Here is a 21,667-nt window from a genome sequence, read left to right as displayed (position 1 = left end):
TTCAAGGAGAGTAAATTCGAAGAAAGCTAACCTACCTAAGAACCATGAATTCATTTCCAAAGGAACATCTACAGTAAAGGCTATTTGCTGCGTTCAATCTCTTCCTTTATATGCCTACAAGCCATGTACGTTAATCGCCACTTTTGTGCTTGTTTTAGCATTTTCATCTTTTTTAGATGGATTACACTACACTCAAAGATTGATTTAGTTAGAATTTTGTAAGAGAAAAGGAGGGAAGATACAAAATGTCATAAACATGAAAAAGCATAAGATCGATCCGTATTCTGGTTTCAAAAAGCAATCTTTGACCATGCTTCAAGGTGAGATAATACATAATGTCATAACCATGCTTATTCTTAATACTAGTTTATTCTTTCGTCTTTTATGTTACGATTCAGTTAGTAAAAAGGTTCATTGTCATCCTTTTGTTATGAAGTTCTTATCTTAGTGAATAGCTTTTCATGAAAATTTGGTATCAACTTCTTACCTGCTCAATTGATTATATGGCTTCCTCGGTCCAGTTTGGTTGAAGGGATTTGTTTGTTTTGCAGAACTGGGTTCAATAAATCTGGTTACAGCTTCGAAAAGGTCATTGGCATGTAGTTCAGCAACAAAGGTAGTGGTACTGGTGGGTTCAATGGCTTTTCTTTAGAATTCCTTAATGTTACAATATTATTGGTCACGAGGCCTTTCTCGTTTTTCATGCGTACATGCTCATTTATCTTGAAAACCTTTGTTGTTGTTCAAACTTGGTTGAAGCTGTTGAAGACCTCGGTCAGTCTTCACTTAAACATATTTTGGACAACTTTGTGTGGATAATTGCAATTGTCTCTCTTCCTGGACGAATTTTAGCTGCTTTACGAAGGGGAAGGCAGGTTAGCCCTCTCGCTCCATTGTTTCTTGATTGTCATCTGTGCTTGTTCAACAATGATATATTTTGTTTGTGTTTCTTTTCTCTGTTTTTTTTTATCATAGGTTTGTCTTTGTGGAAAATATGTATAAAGCAAAATATTCTTCAAATTACGGTAGTAGATTTTTTATAGACAACATCTCCATGACTTTCATTTGCTTGCAAGTAGGAGTTAACTGAGTACTCAAACTACTTTTAACTAGTATGTTAGCCATAAATGGGTATGATATTAAAGTGAAAAGTTTGGAACGATCAAATAATTACGGTGTTTCTAGTAAAGATTAGAGAATCCTTAATATTCTAAAGCATAAAATATTACGTTAGTAAGTTGTTTAAGACTTCGAAAGGCAGAATCGTACCATTGAGTTCTTTGCAGCTTGAGTTATTGAACAATAGTTTGAACTATTTTACTTATTACCATCAGTTGGACAAGTGTAGTTCAACATTTTGTTTGTTCGTTTTCATTCATCAGTCTCAAGTGACTATAGTTGAAAGTTCATATGATTGACAATTGAATTTTCTCTGGTTACATGGGTTGGTGGCTTCTGGGAACTTTACTAGTTTCAGTCAATAAGTGATTGTAGTATTGGAGTATCACATAGGCTACTTGGACAGATTATACAAAATTTGTTTTTCCCTTTTTATACTTGATAATGGTTGATTTCATGCAGTTGCAACAATTTTTTCAATTTCTGGAAATCGAGTTTGATTATGTTTTGCTGGAAAGAAAGGAGCTCAAAAAACAATTCCAGGCTGCTTTGAAGGAGCATAAGATGATGGAATTGATGTTGGACGAACTTGAAAAGATACATGAAAAGGCAACCAACAAGATTGCACTCTTAGAAAGTGAGGTAATGGCCTATCTATCTCCTGTACTAAATGTTATAAATTACATTATGGATGGGTGGAACTGAGAGCAAGTATCATAGTTTTCGATAAGAAGGGGAAGGAGAAATTTATGCAATTGTTATAGGAGAGACTGAACTTTGGTTTACTTTTTATGAGTTGAAAGTTTGCATGTTGGTTAAGAACCGAGTGATGAACTCCATACAGTGCATTAACAAATAAAATCTCTCTCTTTCTCTCTCTTTAAATAGGTACGTATATATAGACACACAATCTGCAGTCGTATGTGAATCTATCTTTTTAGACGTTAGAATGTTCAGCAACACTGTTTGCAGTTCTGTTGACCCATCATCCATGTGTAACCTCTCTTAGAATGATATTAACACATAATAGTGTTGACGAGTTCTATAAAACATTAGATATAAATTGATTCCGAGAAATGAATCCTTTTTTCCACTTAGGTTGAGAAACTGGCTTAAAAATACCAGAAAAGCTTCGCTTGTGTTGAATTGAACCATTATATGCACATTTGTAGGAAGGTCAGCATTCAATTAGTTATTGTAGAGGTTGAAAAGGGCTCTTTCGCAGCTCTTGTAGTGTTAGAAGATGCTTAAATTTTTATCTCTACGAATAATTTTTTCATTTTAGCTTTGATCTTATATTTGAATTTGATTTTCTTTTTCGTAATTTCAAGATTGTTCTTTGAGGACAGACCAAGAGCATAATGCTGTTGAGTGAAGGAATAGCGTGATAAGAGGTAAGTGTTTTCCTTTAACTGAAAATAAAGGAGTTTTTTGTTGTTCTTTTTTTTAAGTTATGTAAGATGATAGTATTCTAAAGCTTAACTATTTCTCACTGCATTAAATCATAAATTGACTTTGATGCTAGACTTCATTGCATTTTAGATAGAATTTAACTAGGTGATGGTTGGAAATAGCACCAAAAGTTCTTCATCTTTCACAGATAATACAATTTTTTTTACTAGACTATCTTCGAATTGGATATATCAAGAACAAAACAAATAAAACTTTTAAAAGTGACATGTTTGAACGATCAATTTTGTTCTTGGAGTAAGGACAATGCCCAAATAAGGACAAAGATAAGACTTATGGAATAAAAGTTTTGATGATTTTTCAGGTGAGGTTTGAAAGTATTTGAGAAACCTTTGGTCATTGATCCGGGTAAAATTAGGGAAAATACAGTTGCATGATCGATCTTTAACAATGCAAACTGTTTTCTTTCAAGTTTTGTAGAACTTTTTTTGTTTTAAATTTTTAGTTTAACCTCTTTAATGAAATTTGATAGAAGTTCTTGTTTTCTTTCCGTAGGAATAAAGGGAAATGAAGTATAACCAAACTTGGAACCTTTGCAAGCAAGGGGAGGTTTTCTGTTCCCTTTCTTTTATTTTTCCATCCTTAGAATCTTGCTTAACATGCTTTGAGGACAACTTTAAGTGGGGGTGGGGTTGTAGCTTTGCATGTTCCATGTTCTTTGGGAAATTTTCATTTTGCCAAAAATGCCTAAATTTTAAAAATTTTCAAATTCTCTATTCTTAGAATAAATATCATGCCTACTTTGTTTTTTAGCTTAGAAAACACGTTTGCCTAACCCTTAAGCATGGAGCTTGGGTTTGTGATTGTTTTATTATTTAAATATCTTAAATATGTTGAAAATGCGTACTTTAATAGCTTAGAAATGAGTAAAATGTATGCAATCTATTATATGAATATTGTGAACACTGTACATACTTAATAATATGTGCTGCTGAAAACATGACCTAACTAAAACCAGACTTGCCTAGCCCTTAGAGTACAGCCAGTTAGGTCAAGTAGAATGCGTTGAGTTCCCTCAGTATCAGAACTTGTGTGGGGAACTCTTCACTCTTGGCCTAACCAAAACCAGACCTGCCTTGCCCTTAGAGTTCAGCCGGTTAGGTCAAGTAGAATGCGTTGGGCTCCCTCAGTATCAGAACTTGTGTGGGGAACTCTTTGCTTTTGGCCTAACCAAAACCAGACCTGCCTAGCCCTTAGAGTCCAGCCGGTTAGGTCGAGTAAAATGCGTTGGGCTCCCTCAGTATCAGAACTTGTGTGGGGAACTCTTCGCTTTTGGCCTAACCAAAACCAGACCTGCCTAGCCCTTAGAGTCCAGCCGGTTAGGTCGAGTAAAATGCGTTGGGCTCCCTCAGTATCAGAACTTGTGTGGGGAACACTTCGCTTTTGGCCTAACCAAAACCAGACCTGCCTAGCCCTTAGAGTCCAGCCGGTTAGGTCGAGTAAAATGCGTTGGGCTCCCTCAGTATCAGAACTTGTGTGGGGAACACTTCGCTTTTGGCCTAACCAAAACCATATCTGCCTAGCCCTTAGAGTCCAGCCGGTTAGGTCGAGTAAAATGCGTTGGGCTCCCTCAGTATCAGAACTTGTGTGGGGAACACTTCGCTTTTGGCCTAACCAAAACCAGACCTGCCTAGCCCTTAGAGTCCAGCCGGTTAGGTCGAGTAAAATGCGTTGGGCTCCCTCAGTATCAGAACTTGTGTGGGGAACTCTTTGCTTTTGGCCTAACCAAAACCAGACCTGCCTAGCCCTTAGAGTCCAGCCGGTTAGGTCGAGTAAAATGCGTTGGGCTCCCTCAGTATCAGAACTTGTGTGGGGAACACTTCGCTTTTGGCCTAACCAAAACCAGACCTGCCTAGCCCTTAGAGTCCAGCCGGTTAGGTCGAGTAAAATGCGTTGGGCTCCCTCAGTATCAGAACTTGTGTGGGGAACTCTTTGCTTTTGGCCTAACCAAAACCAGACCTGCCTAGCCCTTAGAGTCCAACCGGTTAGGTCGAGTAAAATGCGTTGGGCTCCCTCAGTATCAGAACTTGTGTGGGGAACTCTTCGCTTTTGGCCTAACCAAAACCAGACCTGCCTAGCCCTTAAAGTCCAGCCGGTTAGGTCGAGTAAAATGCGTTGGGCTCCCTCAGTATCAGAACTTGTGTGGGGAACTCTTTGCTTTTGGCCTAACCAAAACCAGACCTGCCTAGCCCTTAGAGTCCAGCCGGTTAGGTCGAGTAAAATGCGTTGGGCTCCCTCAGTATCAGAACTTGTGTGGGGAACTCTTCGCTTTTGGCCTAACCAAAACCAGACCTGCCTAGCCCTTAGAGTCCAGCCGGTTAGGTCGAGTAAAATGCGTTGGGCTCCCTCAGTATCAGAACTTGTGTGGGGAACTCTTTGCTTTTGGCCTAACCAAAACCAGACCTGCCTAGCCCTTAGAGTCCAGCTGGTTAGGTCAAGTAGAATGCATGCAATTCTTGTGGAATGTTCTTAAAAAAAATTAAAGTTTGTTGAGTTTGAGATTGAATATGGAAATAACTGTCTTTTTTAACTTAAAATTTTGATGAAATTGCATTTCTTTTTTATTTGAGTCAGATTCTTCTTTTGTATCTTGGAATTTTTTTTAATTCATGTTTCTTTAATGTTGAATGGGTGTGAAACAATGTTAGGGTCTGAAATCTTGGTGGAATGTTGGGATGATGATTTAGGAATTAATTCCTCTTTCTTAGAAGGATCTGAATCTATATAAAGATCTTCTTCTTTGTTTCCTTTCATTTGTGGTATCTTGTAGGTTCTTTAATTCTTATTGGAAATTTTTGGATACTCTGAGGTAATTCTTGCTTTTTTTAATAGGTTTTGTTCCTTGTTTTCATGCCATTGTTGAGTATTTCTTGGTTGATTATCAACCATTCTTCCTGTTGGATCTAAAACCCAAATGTCCATATCCAAAGTGAAATTTTTTTGTATAAGAGATACTTCGACGATAATTTTCCATTTACCATACAAGTGCTCTATCTTGAAATGCAAAGGACTCAACTTAGTTACTCTCCACCTTACAGTCATGCAAATCTTAAATCTCTCAAAATTTTTCCTCTTTCGTTTCAGTTGTACATAAAAGAAGGGATAGAAGATTTCTGAAGACAGAGCAATTAATTAGTAGAAGAAAATGAAGAGAAAGGTTAGTGAAGGAAGAAAGAACACAAAGGTTAACTGGTTCTCCTAGGTTTATTTTCTTTATTGTTTTTCAATCTATGTGAAGAATTTTACCAAATGAACTCTCTCTCAACTTCATTTATGACTTCTTTTGCATGTAGAAATTTAAAGGATATGCTTCAACAATGAGCCTAATGGTTACATCAGAAAATAGGTATTTTGTTTTGATTTTTTTTCTAACTAGCTTGGTTAGCATGGCGAAGCATTGCCAGAGGTATGGATCTTTACAACACAGGTTTCTGTTTTCTCAATTTCTTCTCTAATGAAGTGATGCCTAATATCTCTGTGTTTTATTATATTATGAAACTGGTGATTCTTAGTTAGATATATTATGCTCTACTTATTACAATATATTTTGATTTTTGCTCGTTTGATTTTGAATCATTCAATAACTCTTTTGCTTTCAAAGTTTGAAATCTCCACATCACATTTGACTTATTTGTCAACTAAAGAGCTTGCATGAATATTGATTGAGATATTAAGAAGCTTTTATTTTTCTTTCTTGTTTCCAATTTTGCATTGATTGACAAATTTGCATGGAGGGCATTGTAAGCTCTATTTGAACAAAAATGTGATTAATCACTTCTGCTTGCTTGTTTTATGGAGTTTTCTTTCTTAGCTTGAACGTTGTTTCAAAATTTCAAGTTTTAAAACGTGACATAACAAAGGGAAACATTAACAAGTAAGAAAAAACAGTACGCACATGCATATATATGTGAATATGTGAGTCTAAATTCATGTAATTTCACTGTCAAATTTTCAAGAATGAACTGACTCAATTGAATTCCAATTTTATTCATTTCAATTGCATGATTGAGTTTGATTTCTAAAAGATGTAGGCTAGAAAAGGAGGTGAGCTAATATGAAATGGAAGAACCATAACAAGAGGAGTACTGGATTTGTTGAGAAATGGGAGAGAGACTCCATGGCTCCCATTTGTGAAACTTTTGCAATCGATGTTAATGTCGATCTTGACAGGTAATGTTAATCTGTTTAAGTTGAGAGGTTTGGAATACTTCATGAAAGTAAGTTTGATATAGTTCCTAATTTAATGTTGGTTTAGTAGAGATACAAATATAAGATTCGATCTTGGTTCTTTTTGCATGCACTTGTGAAATGTTTTGGGAAAAAAATTTAAGTTTGCTGAATTTGAGATTGAGTATGCAAATAACTGTCTTTTTTACCTAAAATTTTTGATGAAATTGCATTTCTCTTTTGTTTGATTCAAATTATGCTTTTGAATCTTGGAAACTTTCTTGATTCATGTTTTTGTAATGTTGAATGGGTTTGAACAAAGTTGGGGTTGAAATCTTAGAGGAATGTTGGGATGAGGATTTAGGAATTAATTCCTCTTTCTTAAAAGAATCTGAATCTATACAAAGGTCTTCTTCTCTGTTTCTAATCATTTAAGGTAATTTTATAGGTTCTTTAATTCTCGGTGGAAATTCTAAGATACTCTAAGGTAATTCTTGCTTTCTTAATAGGTTTTGTTGTTTGTTTTCATGCCATTGTTGAAAATCTTGAGGTTGTTCTTGATTGTTCTCCGACTAGGTTTATCTTCTTTGTTGCTTTTCAATATGTGATGAACTTTACAAAATAAATCTCTCTACACCTCACTTTTGACTTCTTTTGTATGTAGAAATTTAAAGGATATGCTTAAAAAATGAGCCTTATGGTTACATCAGAAAATAGGTATTTTGCTTTTGTTTCTTTTCGTCCCCCACCTTTACAAGTAACATGGAAATTGCCACTTTGGTCTATTTGTCAAGTAGTTCAAATTCGATTACATAAAGGCATCATATGAATTTTGTTTTCTCTAACAAATTGGTCAGCATGTTGAAGCATTGCTCGAGGTATGGATCTGACAACTTCGATTTCTCTTATCTCAATTTCTTCTCTAATGAAGTGATACCTAATATCTATGTATTTTATTATGTTGTGAAACTAATGATTCTTAGTTAGATAGATTGTGCTCTAGTTATATCACTAGAACCTGACTCTTCGCCTTTGGCCCTTGTCCTTGTACTGAGGCCAAGCGTAGGATAATTGCTTTCCCTTTCTCTATTTCATTTCTTAGTTATTCATTCAATCTGCGAACGCTTAAGATAATCTGTCTAATACCTCTACCGCTCTGTGGGATATGTAATTCAAAGGAAAGAGAGTTTCAAGAGGCCGACGACCACGTAGTAATATTCTTTAGTTTATGCAAATAAGATATTTTGCAAAGTCAAAGTTTATAAAAGATGGGCGTTCTTTCATTCACTGCATTGATTATACAATAATCTCCTTCATATTACTAAACTTGAAATTTTCTTATATAGGCCGTTAAGAAAGGAGACACCCTTTTTCTTGGTCAGTACCTCTTTACTGGAAGTGAAACATCTGTCTGGTTGGAGGTAATGGGGCATATTGGTAGGGATCTTCAAATTTTTTTTCACTGTAAGGAATCGTGGTAAATGATGTTATGCTGAGTTATGTCTGTCGGGGATTTATCAGGTTTTCGAAGTGAAAGGAGATGATGTTGGTTGTGTGGTAAAGAACTCTGCCACGTTGGTTGGTACAATGTACACTTTGCATGCTGCTGAAATTCACATTGATCTTCCAACACTTGCTGAGAAAGGCAAAGAGTAACATTCTTCAGTTTCCTGTTTGTTATGTCTGTTAAGTCTCTTTGATTGCTTGCAATTAGCTTATACAACCTTAACATGATTGGTAGCTCATAGTATTTTTTGATGCTGACTGGTGACTTTAGATCATAGCTACGTGGGGAGTAAAAAACAAGATTGACTTCCTCTCTCTGTCACATGCTAGACATGTGGAAGATGTTTGACAAGTATTATTTCCTTGCATTGAGTCTTCACTTTAAACAAATGATCAATTGTGGGTGATTTGACTATGTTGATTATTACAATAGAGGATATTGATTGCTAAATTAAATTTTTATGTAGGCTCGACAATTTCTTTCTAAGCTAGGTGACCTTAACCAAACTCAAATATTTGCAAAGATTGAAAGTGTAGAGGTAAGTCATTGTCAGCTCACTTTTTACTCGTATTCTTTACCATGGTTACGTTAGGATTGATTATTTCTGTTTTCTACATTGTTACAGGTGTTTTTGTTTCAGAAAACTGCCCTTTATAGATGTAATATGGCTGGAAAGCCTGCTGTTTTAACTCGTGTGGTAGACAGCATGACTAACAACTTGAGACCTACACGTGCAGTAGCTACTGATGTTGCCAATGCTATACTTGATGGTGAGTTATTCAATTTTTAAATCTCTATTGTTTAAAGACCGAAGATGTAGGGATTTTTTAAGTCATGGTTCTTTTTAATGATGCTGAAGATTGGGTTGAACTTTTTAAAATTTATCTATTTTATGTTCAATTGTATCATTCTATTTAGTATGAATCAGGGTTCTTAGTTCCATTCTTGACAGGGGATATGATTGTATGACGTTTTTTTATAACCTGTCTTCTCATGAGTTTGCAGGAAGTGATGCAATTCTTCTTGGGGCTGAGACATTGTGTGGATTACATCCAGTAGAAACCGTTTCAACCGTTAGTAGAATATGTGCTGAGGTAATTTGTGTGTGTATGAGATAGAAACACAGCTTTTAAACCCCAAGCTTTATGTAGTATAAGGTATTTCCATTCCTTTATTCATTACTATTTCATTAATGAATTAATGAAGGCACAACTTTAATTTGGAGAAAAAAAACATTTAACGTGAGGTCATGAGTGCACTAAAAGGACTACAAAAGGGCTTGTTAAAGGGAAGTAGAAGGCAAACCATACATGAAAATAAAACACAAACCCTTGCCGGGAAAGGATAAAGTTACAAGTAAAACAAAGGAATATCTCTAAAAGTGGAGGTTGTTATCGCCAAAGAAAATGCTGCATGCTTTCCGTTATAACCACCATTTAGTGCTGCATTCTTTTGTTACTCTGTTAAGTCTCTTTAGGTAAGTTTCTCCCCCATAAAAAGAACTAAAAAGTTTCTTTGATACTATTTAAAGTAAAAAGAGAAGGGAAAACATTCTAAAATCCTGTGCACTAAGGGGCTCGTGAGTTAGAAAAAGTTCACCAAACTGAAGGTGGAACCTTGACAGAGGCCATAGTTTCTCCCCATCCCCTTTCTTTTAATAAGAACTCTTGCATTTCTCCCTATCCGCATTTGTCCCATTATTACCTTGATTCTTTTAACATCGAAACAGAAAATTTTTGTTGATCAAATGAAAATATTACCAAGGAACTAAGGAAGGTACGGAAAACTTCCAATCGAGGAATTCAAACATCCCAAAGATAGAAACAAATAATTACAATAAAATCTCAACACTCTAACCAAATGATAAAATAAAAACCATAAGCTACCCAGTTCTGAAGTTTCAAGGAGAGTAAATTCGAAGAAAGCTAACCTACCTAAGAACCATGAATTCATTTCCAAAGGAACATCTACAGTAAAGGCTATTTGCTGCGTTCAATCTCTTCCTTTATATGCCTACAAGCCATGTACGTTAATCGCCACTTTTGTGCTTGTTTTAGCATTTTCATCTTTTTTAGATGGATTACACTACACTCAAAGATTGATTTAGTTAGAATTTTGTAAGAGAAAAGGAGGGAAGATACAAAATGTCATAAACATGAAAAAGCATAAGATCGATCCGTATTCTGGTTTCAAAAAGCAATCTTTGACCATGCTTCAAGGTGAGATAATACATAATGTCATAACCATGCTTATTCTTAATACTAGTTTATTCTTTCGTCTTTTATGTTACGATTCAGTTAGTAAAAAGGTTCATTGTCATCCTTTTGTTATGAAGTTCTTATCTTAGTGAATAGCTTTTCATGAAAATTTGGTATCAACTTCTTACCTGCTCAATTGATTATATGGCTTCCTCGGTCCAGTTTGGTTGAAGGGATTTGTTTGTTTTTCAGAACTGGGTTCAATAAATCTGGTTACAGCTTCGGAAAGGTCAATGGCATGTAGTTCAGCAACAAAGGTAGTGGTACTGGTGAGTTCAATGGCTTTTCTTTAGAATTCCTTAATGTTACAATATTATTGGTCACGAGGCCTTTCTCGTTTTTCATGCGTACATGCTCATTTATCTTGAAAACATTTGTTGTTGTTGTTCAAACTTGGTTGAAGCTGTTGAAGACCTCGGTCAGTCTTCACTTAAACATATTTTGGACAACTTTGTGTGGATAATTGCAATTGTCTCTCTTCCTGGACGAATTTTAGCTGCTTTACGAAGGGGAAGGCAGGTTAGCCCTCTCGCTCCATTGTTTCTTGATTGTCATCTGTGCTTGTTCAACAATGATATATTTTGTTTGTGTTTCTTTTCTCTGTTTTTTTTTATCATAGGTTTGTCTTTGTGGAAAATATGTATAAAGCAAAATATTCTTCAAATTACGGTAGTAGATTTTTTATAGACAACATCTCCATGACTTTCATTTGCTTGCAAGTAGGAGTTAACTGAGTACTCAAACTACTTTTAACTAGTATGTTAGCCATAAATGGGTATGATATTAAAGTGAAAAGTTTGGAACGATCAAATAATTACGGTGTTTCTAGTAAAGATTAGAGAATCCTTAATATTCTAAAGCATAAAATATTACGTTAGTAAGTTGTTTAAGACTTCGAAAGGCAGAATCGTACCATTGAGTTCTTTGCAGCTTGAGTTATTGAACAATAGTTTGAACTATTTTACTTATTACCATCAGTTGGACAAGTGTAGTTCAACATTTTGTTTGTTCGTTTTCATTCATCAGTCTCAAGTGACTATAGTTGAAAGTTCATATGATTGACAATTGAATTTTCTCTGGTTACATGGGTTGGTGGCTTCTGGGAACTTTACTAGTTTCAGTCAATAAGTGATTGTAGTATTGGAGTATCACATAGGCTACTTGGACAGATTATACAAAATTTGTTTTTCCCTTTTTATACTTGATAATGGTTGATTTCATGCAGTTGCAACAATTTTTTCAATTTCTGGAAATCGAGTTTGATTATGTTTTGCTGGAAAGAAAGGAGCTCAAAAAACAATTCCAGGCTGCTTTGAAGGAGCATAAGATGATGGAATTGATGTTGGACGAACTTGAAATGATACATGAAAAGGCAACCAACAAGATTGCACTCTTAGAAAGTGAGGTAATGGCCTATCTATCTCCTGTACTAAATGTTATAAATTACATTATGGATGGGTGGAACTGAGAGCAAGTATCATAGTTTTCGATAAGAAGGGGAAGGAGAAATTTATGCAATTGTTATAGGAGAGACTGAACTTTGGTTTACTTTTTATGAGTTGAAAGTTTGCATGTTGGTTAAGAACCGAGTGATGAACTCCATACAGTGCATTAACAAATAAAATCTCTCTCTTTCTCTCTCTTTAAATAGGTACGTATATATAGACACACAATCTGCAGTCGTATGTGAATCTATCTTTTTAGACGTTAGAATGTTCAGCAACACTGTTTGCAGTTCTGTTGACCCATCATCCATGTGTAACCTCTCTTAGAATGATATTAACACATAATAGTGTTGACGAGTTCTATAAAACATTAGATATAAATTGATTCCGAGAAATGAATCCTTTTTTCCACTTAGGTTGAGAAACTGGCTTAAAAATACCAGAAAAGCTTCGCTTGTGTTGAATTGAACCATTATATGCACATTTATAGGAAGGTCAGCATTCAATTAGTTATTGTAGAGGTTGAAAAGGGCTCTTTCGCAGCTCTTGTAGTGTTAGATGCTTAAATTTTTATCTCTACGAATAATTTTTTCATTTTAGCTTTGATCTTATATTTGAATTTGATTTTCTTTTTCGTAATTTCAAGATTGTTCTTTGAGGACAGACCAAGAGCATAATGCTGTTGAGTGAAGGAATAGCGTGATAAGAGGTAAGTGTTTTCCTTTAACTGAAAATAAAGGAGTTTTTTGTTGTTCTTTTTTTTAAGTTATGTAAGATGATAGTATTCTAAAGCTTAACTATTTCTCACTGCATTAAATCATAAATTGACTTTGATGCTAGACTTCATTGCATTTTAGATAGAATTTAACTAGGTGATGGTTGGAAATAGCACCAAAAGTTCTTCATCTTTCACAGATAATACAATTTTTTTTACTAGACTATCTTCGAATTGGATATATCAAGAACAAAACAAATAAAACTTTTAAAAGTGACATGTTTGAACGATCAATTTTGTTCTTGGAGTAAGGACAATGCCCAAATAAGGACAAAGATAAGACTTATGGAATAAAAGTTTTGATGATTTTCCAGGTGAGGTTTGAAAGTATTTGAGAAACCTTTGGTCATTGATCCGGGTAAAATTAGGGAAAATACAGTTGCATGATCGATCTTTAACAATGCAAACTGCTTTCTTTCAAGTTTTGTAGAACTTTTTTTGTTTTAAATTTTTAGTTTAACCTCTTTAATGAAATTTGATAGAAGTTCTTGTTTTCTTTCCGTAGGAATAAAGGGAAATGAAGTATAACCAAACTTGGAACCTTTGCAAGCAAGGGGAGGTTTTCTGTTCCCTTTCTTTTATTTTTCCATCCTTAGAATCTTGCTTAACATGCTTTGAGGACAACTTTAAGTGGGGGTGGGGTTGTAGCTTTGCATGTTCCATGTTCTTTGGGAAATTTTCATTTTGCCAAAAATGCCTAAATTTTAAAAATTTTCAAATTCTCTATTCTTAGAATAAATATCATGCCTACTTTGTTTTTTAGCTTAGAAAACACGTTTGCCTAACCCTTAAGCATGGAGCTTGGGTTTGTGATTGTTTTATTATTTAAATATCTTAAATATGTTGAAAATGCGTACTTTAATAGCTTAGAAATGAGTAAAATGTATGCAATCTATTATATGAATATTGTGAACACTGTACATACTTAATAATATGTGCTGCTGAAAACATGACCTAACTAAAACCAGACTTGCCTAGCCCTTAGAGTACAGCCAGTTAGGTCAAGTAGAATGCGTTGAGTTCCCTCAGTATCAGAACTTGTGTGGGGAACTCTTCACTCTTGGCCTAACCAAAACCAGACCTGCCTTGCCCTTAGAGTTCAGCCGGTTAGGTCAAGTAGAATGCGTTGGGCTCCCTCAGTATCAGAACTTGTGTGGGGAACTCTTTGCTTTTGGCCTAACCAAAACCAGACCTGCCTAGCCCTTAGAGTCCAGCCGGTTAGGTCGAGTAAAATGCGTTGGGCTCCCTCAGTATCAGAACTTGTGTGGGGAACTCTTTGCTTTTGGCCTAACCAAAACCAGACCTGCCTAGCCCTTAGAGTCCAGCCGGTTAGGTCGAGTAAAATGCGTTGGGCTCCCTCAGTATCAGAACTTGTGTGGGGAACACTTCGCTTTTGGCCTAACCAAAACCAGACCTGCCTAGCCCTTAGAGTCCAGCCGGTTAGGTCGAGTAAAATGCGTTGGGCTCCCTCAGTATCAGAATTTGTGTGGGGAACTCTTTGCTTTTGGCCTAACCAAAACCAGACCTGCCTAGCCCTTAGAGTCCAGCCGGTTAGGTCGAGTAAAATGCGTTGGGCTCCCTCAGTATCAGAACTTGTGTGGGGAACACTTCGCTTTTGGCCTAACCAAAACCAGACCTGCCTAGCCCTTAGAGTCCAGCCGGTTAGGTCGAGTAAAATGCGTTGGGCTCCCTCAGTATCAGAACTTGTGTGGGGAACTCTTTGCTTTTGGCCTAACCAAAACCAGACCTGCCTAGCCCTTAGAGTCCAACCGGTTAGGTCGAGTAAAATGCGTTGGGCTCCCTCAGTATCAGAACTTGTGTGGGGAACTCTTCGCTTTTGGCCTAACCAAAACCAGACCTGCCTAGCCCTTAAAGTCCAGCCGGTTAGGTCGAGTAAAATGCGTTGGGCTCCCTCAGTATCAGAACTTGTGTGGGGAACTCTTTGCTTTTGGCCTATCCAAAACCAGACCTGCCTAGCCCTTAGAGTCCAGCCGGTTAGGTCGAGTAAAATGCGTTGGGCTCCCTCAGTATCAGAACTTGTGTGGGGAACTCTTCGCTTTTGGCCTAACCAAAACCAGACCTGCCTAGCCCTTAGAGTCCAGCCGGTTAGGTCGAGTAAAATGCGTTGGGCTCCCTCAGTATCAGAACTTGTGTGGGGAACTCTTTGCTTTTGGCCTAACCAAAACCAGACCTGCCTAGCCCTTAGAGTCCAACCGGTTAGGTCGAGTAAAATGCGTTGGGCTCCCTCAGTATCAGAACTTGTGTGAGGAACTCTTCGCTTTTGGCCTAACCAAAACCAGACCTGCCTAGCCCTTAAAGTCCAGCCGGTTAGGTCGAGTAAAATGCGTTGGGCTCCTTCAGTATCAGAACTTGTGTGGGGAACTCTTTGCTTTTGGCCTAACCAAAACCAGACCTGCCTAGCCCTTAGAGTCCAGCCGGTTAGGTCGAGTAAAATGCGTTGGGCTCCCTCAGTATCAGAACTTGTGTGGGGAACACTTCGCTTTTGGCCTAACCAAAACCAGACCTGCCTAGCCCTTAGAGTCCAGCCGGTTAGGTCGAGTAAAATGCGTTGGGCTCCCTCAGTATCAGAACTTGTGTGGGGAACTCTTTGCTTTTGGCCTAACCAAAACCAGACCTGCCTAGCCTTTAGAGTCCAGCTGGTTAGGTCAAGTAGAATGCATGCAATTCTTGTGGAATGTTCTTAAAAAAAATTAAAGTTTGTTGAGTTTGAGATTGAATATGGAAATAACTGTCTTTTTTAACTTAAAATTTTGATGAAATTGCATTTCTTTTTTATTTGAGTCAGATTCTTCTTTTGTATCTTGGAATTTTTTTTAATTCATGTTTCTTTAATGTTGAATGGGTGTGAAACAATGTTAGGGTCTGAAATCTTGGTGGAATGTTGGGATGATGATTTAGGAATTAATTCCTCTTTCTTAGAAGGATCTGAATCTATATAAAGATCTTCTTCTTTGTTTCCTTTCATTTGTGGTATCTTGTAGGTTCTTTAATTCTTATTGGAAATTTTTGGATACTCTGAGGTAATTCTTGCTTTTTTTAATAGGTTTTGTTCCTTGTTTTCATGCCATTGTTGAGTATTTCTTGGTTGATTATCAACCATTCTTCCTGTTGGATCTAAAACCCAAATGTCCATACCCAAAGTGAAATTTTTTTGTATAAGAGATACTTCGACGATAATTTTCCATTTACCATACAAGTGCTCTATCTTGAAATGCAAAGGACTCAACTTAGTTACTCTCCACCTTACAGTCATGCAAATCTCAAATCTCTCAAAATTTTTCCTCTTTCGTTTCAGTTGTACATAAAAGAAGGGATAGAAGATTTCTGAAGACAGAGCAATTAATTAGTAGAAGAAAATGAAGAGAAAGGTTAGTGAAGGAAGAAAGAACACAAAGGTTAACTGGTTCTCCTAGGTTTATTTTCTTTATTGTTTTTCAATCTATGTGAAGAATTTTACCAAATGAACTCTCTCTCAACTTCATTTATGACTTCTTTTGCATGTAGAAATTTAAAGGATATGCTTCAACAATGAGCCTAATGGTTACATCAGAAAATAGGTATTTTGTTTTGATTTTTTTTCTAACTAGCTTGGTTAGCATGGCGAAGGATTGCCAGAGGTATGGATCTTTACAACACAGGTTTCTGTTTTCTCAATTTCTTCTCTAATGAAGTGATGCCTAATATCTCTGTGTTTTATTATATTATGAAACTGGTGATTCTTAGTTAGATATATTATGCTCTACTTATTACAATATATTTTGATTTTTGCTCGTTTGATTTTGAATCATTCAATAACTCTTTTGCTTTCAAAGTTTGAAATCTCCACATCACATTTGACTTATTTGTCAACTAAAGAGCTTGCATGAATATTGATTGAGATATTAAGAAGCTTTTATTTTTCTTTCGTGTTTCCAATTTTGCATTGATTGACAAATTTGCATGGAGGGCATTGTAAGCTCTATTTGAACAAAAATGTGATTAATCACTTCTGCTTGCTTGTTTTATGGAGTTTTCTTTCTTAGCTTGAACGTTGTTTCAAAATTTCAAGTTTTAAAACGTGACATAACAAAGGGAAACATTAACAAGTAAGAAAAAACAGTACGCACATGCATATATATGTGAATATGTGAGTCTAAATTCATGTAATTTCACTGTCAAATTTTCAAGAATGAACTGACTCAATTGAATTCCAATTTTATTCATTCCAATTGCATGATTGAGTTTGATTTCTAAAAGATGTAGGCTAGAAAAGGAGGTGAGCTAATATGAAATGGAAGAACCATAACAAGAGGAGTACTGGATTTGTTGAGAAATGGGAGAGAGACTCCATGGCTCCCATTTGTGAAACTTTTGCAATCGATGTTAATGTCGATCTTGACAGGTAATGTTAATCTGTTTAAGTTGAGAGGTTTGGAATACTTCATGAAAGTAAGTTTGATATAGTTCCTAATTTAATGTTGGTTTAGTAGAGATACAAATATAAGATTCGATCTTGGTTCTTTTTGCATGCACTTGTGAAATGTTTTGGGAAAAAAATTTAAGTTTGCTGAATTTGAGATTGAGTATGCAAATAACTGTCTTTTTTACCTGAAATTTTTGATGAAATTGCATTTCTCTTTTGTTTGATTCAAATTATGCTTTTGAATCTTGGAAACTTTCTTGATTCATGTTTTTGTAATGTTGAATGGGTTTGAACAAAGTTGGGGTTGAAATCTTAGAGGAATGTTGAGATGAGGATTTAGGAATTAATTCCTCTTTCTTAAAAGAATCTGAATCTATACAAAGGTCTTCTTCTCTGTTTCTAATCATTTAAGGTAATCTTATAGGTTCTTTAATTCTCGGTGGAAATTCTAAGATACTCTAAGGTATTTCTTGCTTTCTTAATAGGTTTTGTTGTTTGTTTTCATGCCATTGTTGAAAATCTTGAGGTTGTTCTTGATTGTTCTCCGACTAGGTTTATCTTCTTTGTTGCTTTTCAATATGTGATGAACTTTACAAAATAAATCTCTCTACACCTCACTTTTGACTTCTTTTGTATGTAGAAATTTAAAGGATATGCTTAAAAAATGAGCCTTATGGTTACATCAGAAAATAGGTATTTTGCTTTTGTTTCTTTTCGTCCCCCACCTTTACAAGTAACATGGAAATTGCCACTTTGGTCTATTTGTCAAGTAGTTCAAATTCGATTACATAAAGGCATCATATGAATTTTGTTTTCTCTAACAAATTGGTCAGCATGTTGAAGCATTGCTCGAGGTATGGATCCTGACAACTTCGATTTCTCTTATCTCAATTTCTTCTCTAATGAAGTGATACTTAATATCTATGTATTTTATTATGTTGTGAAACTAATGATTCTTAGTTAGATAGATTGTGCTCTAGTTATCATAACATAGGCTGCCCGTCTTGGACTTCCATCTTGGACTTCCAAGAACTCATCCTTATATCTCTGGAACCTGACTCTTCGCCTTTGGACCCTTGTCCTTGTACTGAGGCCAAGCATAGAATAATCGCTTTCCCTTTCTCTATTTCATTTCTTAGTTATTCATTCAATCTGCGAACTCTTAAGATAATTTGTCTAATACCCCTACCGCTCTGTGGGATATGTAATTCAAAGGAAAGAGAGTTTGAAGAGGCCGACGACCACGTAGTAGGGGTGTTGATTCTTAAAGAGAGGGATGAAAGGAAACCTTTCATGCCTTCGAATGAAGGAAGGCCGACCGATGAGGGCGGAAAGATCTAAACTCCTTTTCTTCGTGATCTGTCTACTGATTATTCCTCAAGACAGCTAACTCCTGTCTCGGTCCTTAGCTCGGGTCCTATTCTATCCACCTTGTGAACTCGGCGGCTTAGTCTGATGCTTTGTCCCACTCTCGCATTTTAATGAATGTTACTTCTTCTTTTTATCTCTCTCTTTCTTCCTTCTCTCCTGCTCTGGGAGAAGAGAAGCTTGGGGTAGAAGAGGGAGAGCATATGATCAACCTTTTCACTCAATTAGATTACGTCCTTATTATTACATCCTTCTCATGCTAATTTCTATCTATGATTCCGAGCTATTTCTTCCCTCTCTGCATCGATCTGTGGTAGTTTAATCTACAGGTCTGACCTTTCGTCCTCTTCCTGTTCTTGCTGAGCCTGACGCATCGAAATCCTACAGATTCCTGTCAATATAAAGAGTTCACCCTTGGTCCAACTTTCATTTGCAAGAAAGGATGTGTCGAGCAAGGTAGTCCAATAGTGAGAAAAGTCTACAAATACTAGCATAGTACTAAGGAATGAATACATCATGGCTGAATAGATGGGTGCTCAGGCTATCAGGCTTAAGGCTATAGGGTTGGCAAGAAGGGGGAGCTTCTATTACTGAATTACTTTTGTGATTCCTTCCTCAGCAGCCAGCACTACTTCAGCTACAGCTAGAACTGCTGCAAGAAGAGCTACGTGGGCATCGAAAGAGATCGGCTGCTGTCTTCTACTTGAGCTACTAATCTCTGTCTCGCTCAAATCAATCCTTTTCCATCTGGTTGAGCATATTTCCTACCGAACTGAGAATGAATCTGACCTATTCTTCTCCACTCTCGTGGCTTCTTTTGATCCTTCTTCTCTAGACTCTGTATCGATCAGTATGATAACCTTTCTAGGCGAGTGTGCCCTTGTTGGGGATGAGGATGCCTCCGAATCCATTAATAGAAAGGGGACAGATCCTATTCAAGAATCCTACCTACTCTGCCTCTTTCTTCTTCTTCTTCCGATTCTGATTAATTCATCATCCATGAATAGGCAAAACCTCTATTTTCTTTATCTGCTTCCTTAAGTCGATCTTTCTCATAATGCTAGATAGAGTTCTCCTTCTCATTTTTGACTATCGGATACTTTTTATTTGAGAATGACCGCTTCGTAGGTGAAGAGGCCAGACTACTCTTCCTGCGACTGCAACCTCCACTTAGAGAGATTCCCCAGCCGCAACCTCCACTTAGAGAGACCGACTATCATCTATGAAAGTGGAAAATCATGATTCCGAAGGGGACCACATTCTAATGCATGCCTATTTATAGCTGAGTATAGCAAGTTCCTAGGGAGTGAAATTCAAATCTAGACTAGACCTCTCATCAACAAAAAGACTACAACCTAAAAGTTTAGGGCTAGCCCTTGATCTTCCCTCTGACACCTGACTCCCCCGTCCGCCATTGGAAAGACCAATTCTCGGCTGCTATGTATGCTAGAGATTGAATGCCCTTGCCTCTTCGCGACCCTTTGGGTCGACCGAGTGCCTTTCCTTTCTACTGCGCTTTGGGTACAGATTATCAGATTGATTCTTTCGTAGAGCTATTTCATCCATTCCTTCTCATGCATACATTCTATGCATAATAGCTTTGAGAAAAGCAACTTTCTCATCTGCTGAAACCCTAACATCAATTTCTGAGGGCAACTAAACTAAAACTTCAGAGTTTCTACACTCACTTTTGCCTGGGAAAAGAAGAAAAATCAGGCGCATGGTACGTAGCCGACTCTCACTCCTGTACGGGCTTCTGCTTCTCAAATTCTTTGAGCCTTTGTTCATTGATGCATTCTTCTTTATTAAGAACACCTGGAACACAGTCAAACCGTGAATTTCGTGATTCAACCCTGAAGTCCATTGGTCAACAAAGCAGCCTCACAGCTATCCCTTGACTTCTTCCATTCGAGCTACGAGACCAGAGGTCTCTTGCCCCACTATGCGGTAAAAGAGCAAGGATATCGAACCATTCCTAGACTTAACCTATATAAAGACCCGCTGCACTAAAGACACCTAAAGCAGCTCAGCTCGATGAAGAAATCGACCTAGTGCCTCAGGCTGGGAAGGAGGAGAGAAATTTGAACTAGCTTTCCAGAGGAACTAAAAGAGGAAGAACTCTTCTCTGAAAGGTGCAAAGGACCAAGTCGAATTTATCGCCTTAATGAACAAGAGGTCGACCTAGACCGCAGAGTGGGATCTTGTTTTTGAAGTTAATAAGGCTCTACCTTTTATACGAGAATACTTGGTGCGATAAGCCGATGCTTCAGACGCTGCTCTTGTTCGATCAATGGAAAGATGCCTTTCCTTTTTTCTACTAGGATTCCCAACTCGTTTTTCTAAGTAAAAAGACCTTTATTTGACACCTCGTACCCCCTTTGTCTTTCATCTTTTGTTAACAATTAATGAACAAAGGTGCGAAACTCTATGAAGGGTCGCAAGGGGCCGTGGATAAAGATGTGCTTCCAAAAGCTATTGCGGAAATGAGATACTATAAATAGTCTATAGTATATAAATAAAGGTTGGGCGCCTTATTCAGAGATATTATGGATGCGACTCGCTTTGTAATTAATACAAACGATGTAATCCTGAATCGTTCATGTAGAGACATGAAAGTGAGAGCATCCTATGTAAGGGGTTTACATAAGACAAAACCATGAAATAGTCACTTTTGCGATATAATGTCGTTTACTGTTCAAAACTGACTATATCGATTATTAATGACCTAGGTAACTTAATCTTAATCCTAAGCTAACTGTGAACTCTTGTTCTCACGAGATTATCTTTAGATATGCATAGGTGAGGGCAACTCATTAGCGTTGGCCTAATAAGTCTCCCATTTCAGGGGTAAGATTGGGTGGATAGATGAGAACATAAGGTGCAAGACGAAATTCACTCTTACTCGCTTTAGGGTTAGTAGATAGGTTCTTCTCTTAAGAACTGAATCCAAGTCTTGAACAAAGGGGCCCCACTCTCTCATTGGTTCGAGAGAGATTCGATTTACAGGTTGGACCTTAAACCAATTGTTCAATAGTGGATCAATGAGACTTAAGGAACAAGATGTAGCCTCGGGGGTAAAACAGTATTTTGACCCAGCCGAGGTTATGAACAACCTATGAAGGATTAACTTATTGA

The 21,667-nt window shown here is 36.9% G+C and overlaps 1 protein-coding gene across 1 annotated transcript; it reads left to right on the top strand.

The window, feature by feature from the left end:
- The first annotated feature begins 1,721 nt into the window (after positions 1-1,721).
- LOC127151727 (uncharacterized) lies at positions 1,722-15,316 on the top strand. Its single transcript, XM_051091770.1, has 4 exons — positions 1,722-1,761; positions 2,451-2,513; positions 3,085-4,578; positions 14,075-15,316. The coding sequence occupies exons 3-4, from the start codon at positions 3,701-3,703 to the stop codon at positions 15,006-15,008; spliced, it is 1,812 nt and encodes a 603-aa protein (XP_050947727.1). The 5' UTR covers positions 1,722-1,761; positions 2,451-2,513; positions 3,085-3,700; the 3' UTR covers positions 15,009-15,316.
- The last annotated feature ends 6,351 nt before the right edge of the window (positions 15,317-21,667 follow it).

Source organism: Cucumis melo, chromosome 11, assembly GCF_025177605.1.
Source record: "Cucumis melo cultivar AY chromosome 11, USDA_Cmelo_AY_1.0, whole genome shotgun sequence".
Lineage (NCBI taxonomy): Eukaryota > Viridiplantae > Streptophyta > Magnoliopsida > Cucurbitales > Cucurbitaceae > Cucumis > Cucumis melo.
This window is presented reverse-complemented; position numbering and strand designations above follow the sequence as displayed.

What these genes read in the sequence shown, in the direction of transcription:
- LOC127151727 (XM_051091770.1), top strand. Translation starts at nt 3,701, where the DNA reads ATGCGTTGGGCTCCCTCAGTATCAGAACTTGTGTGGGGAACTCTTTGC. An exon ending in CTTAGAGTCCAACCGGTTAG is followed by an intron (nt 4,579 to 14,074) that starts GTCGAGTAAAAT and finishes CCAGCCGGTTAG; the next exon opens with GTCGAGTAAAATGCGTTGGG.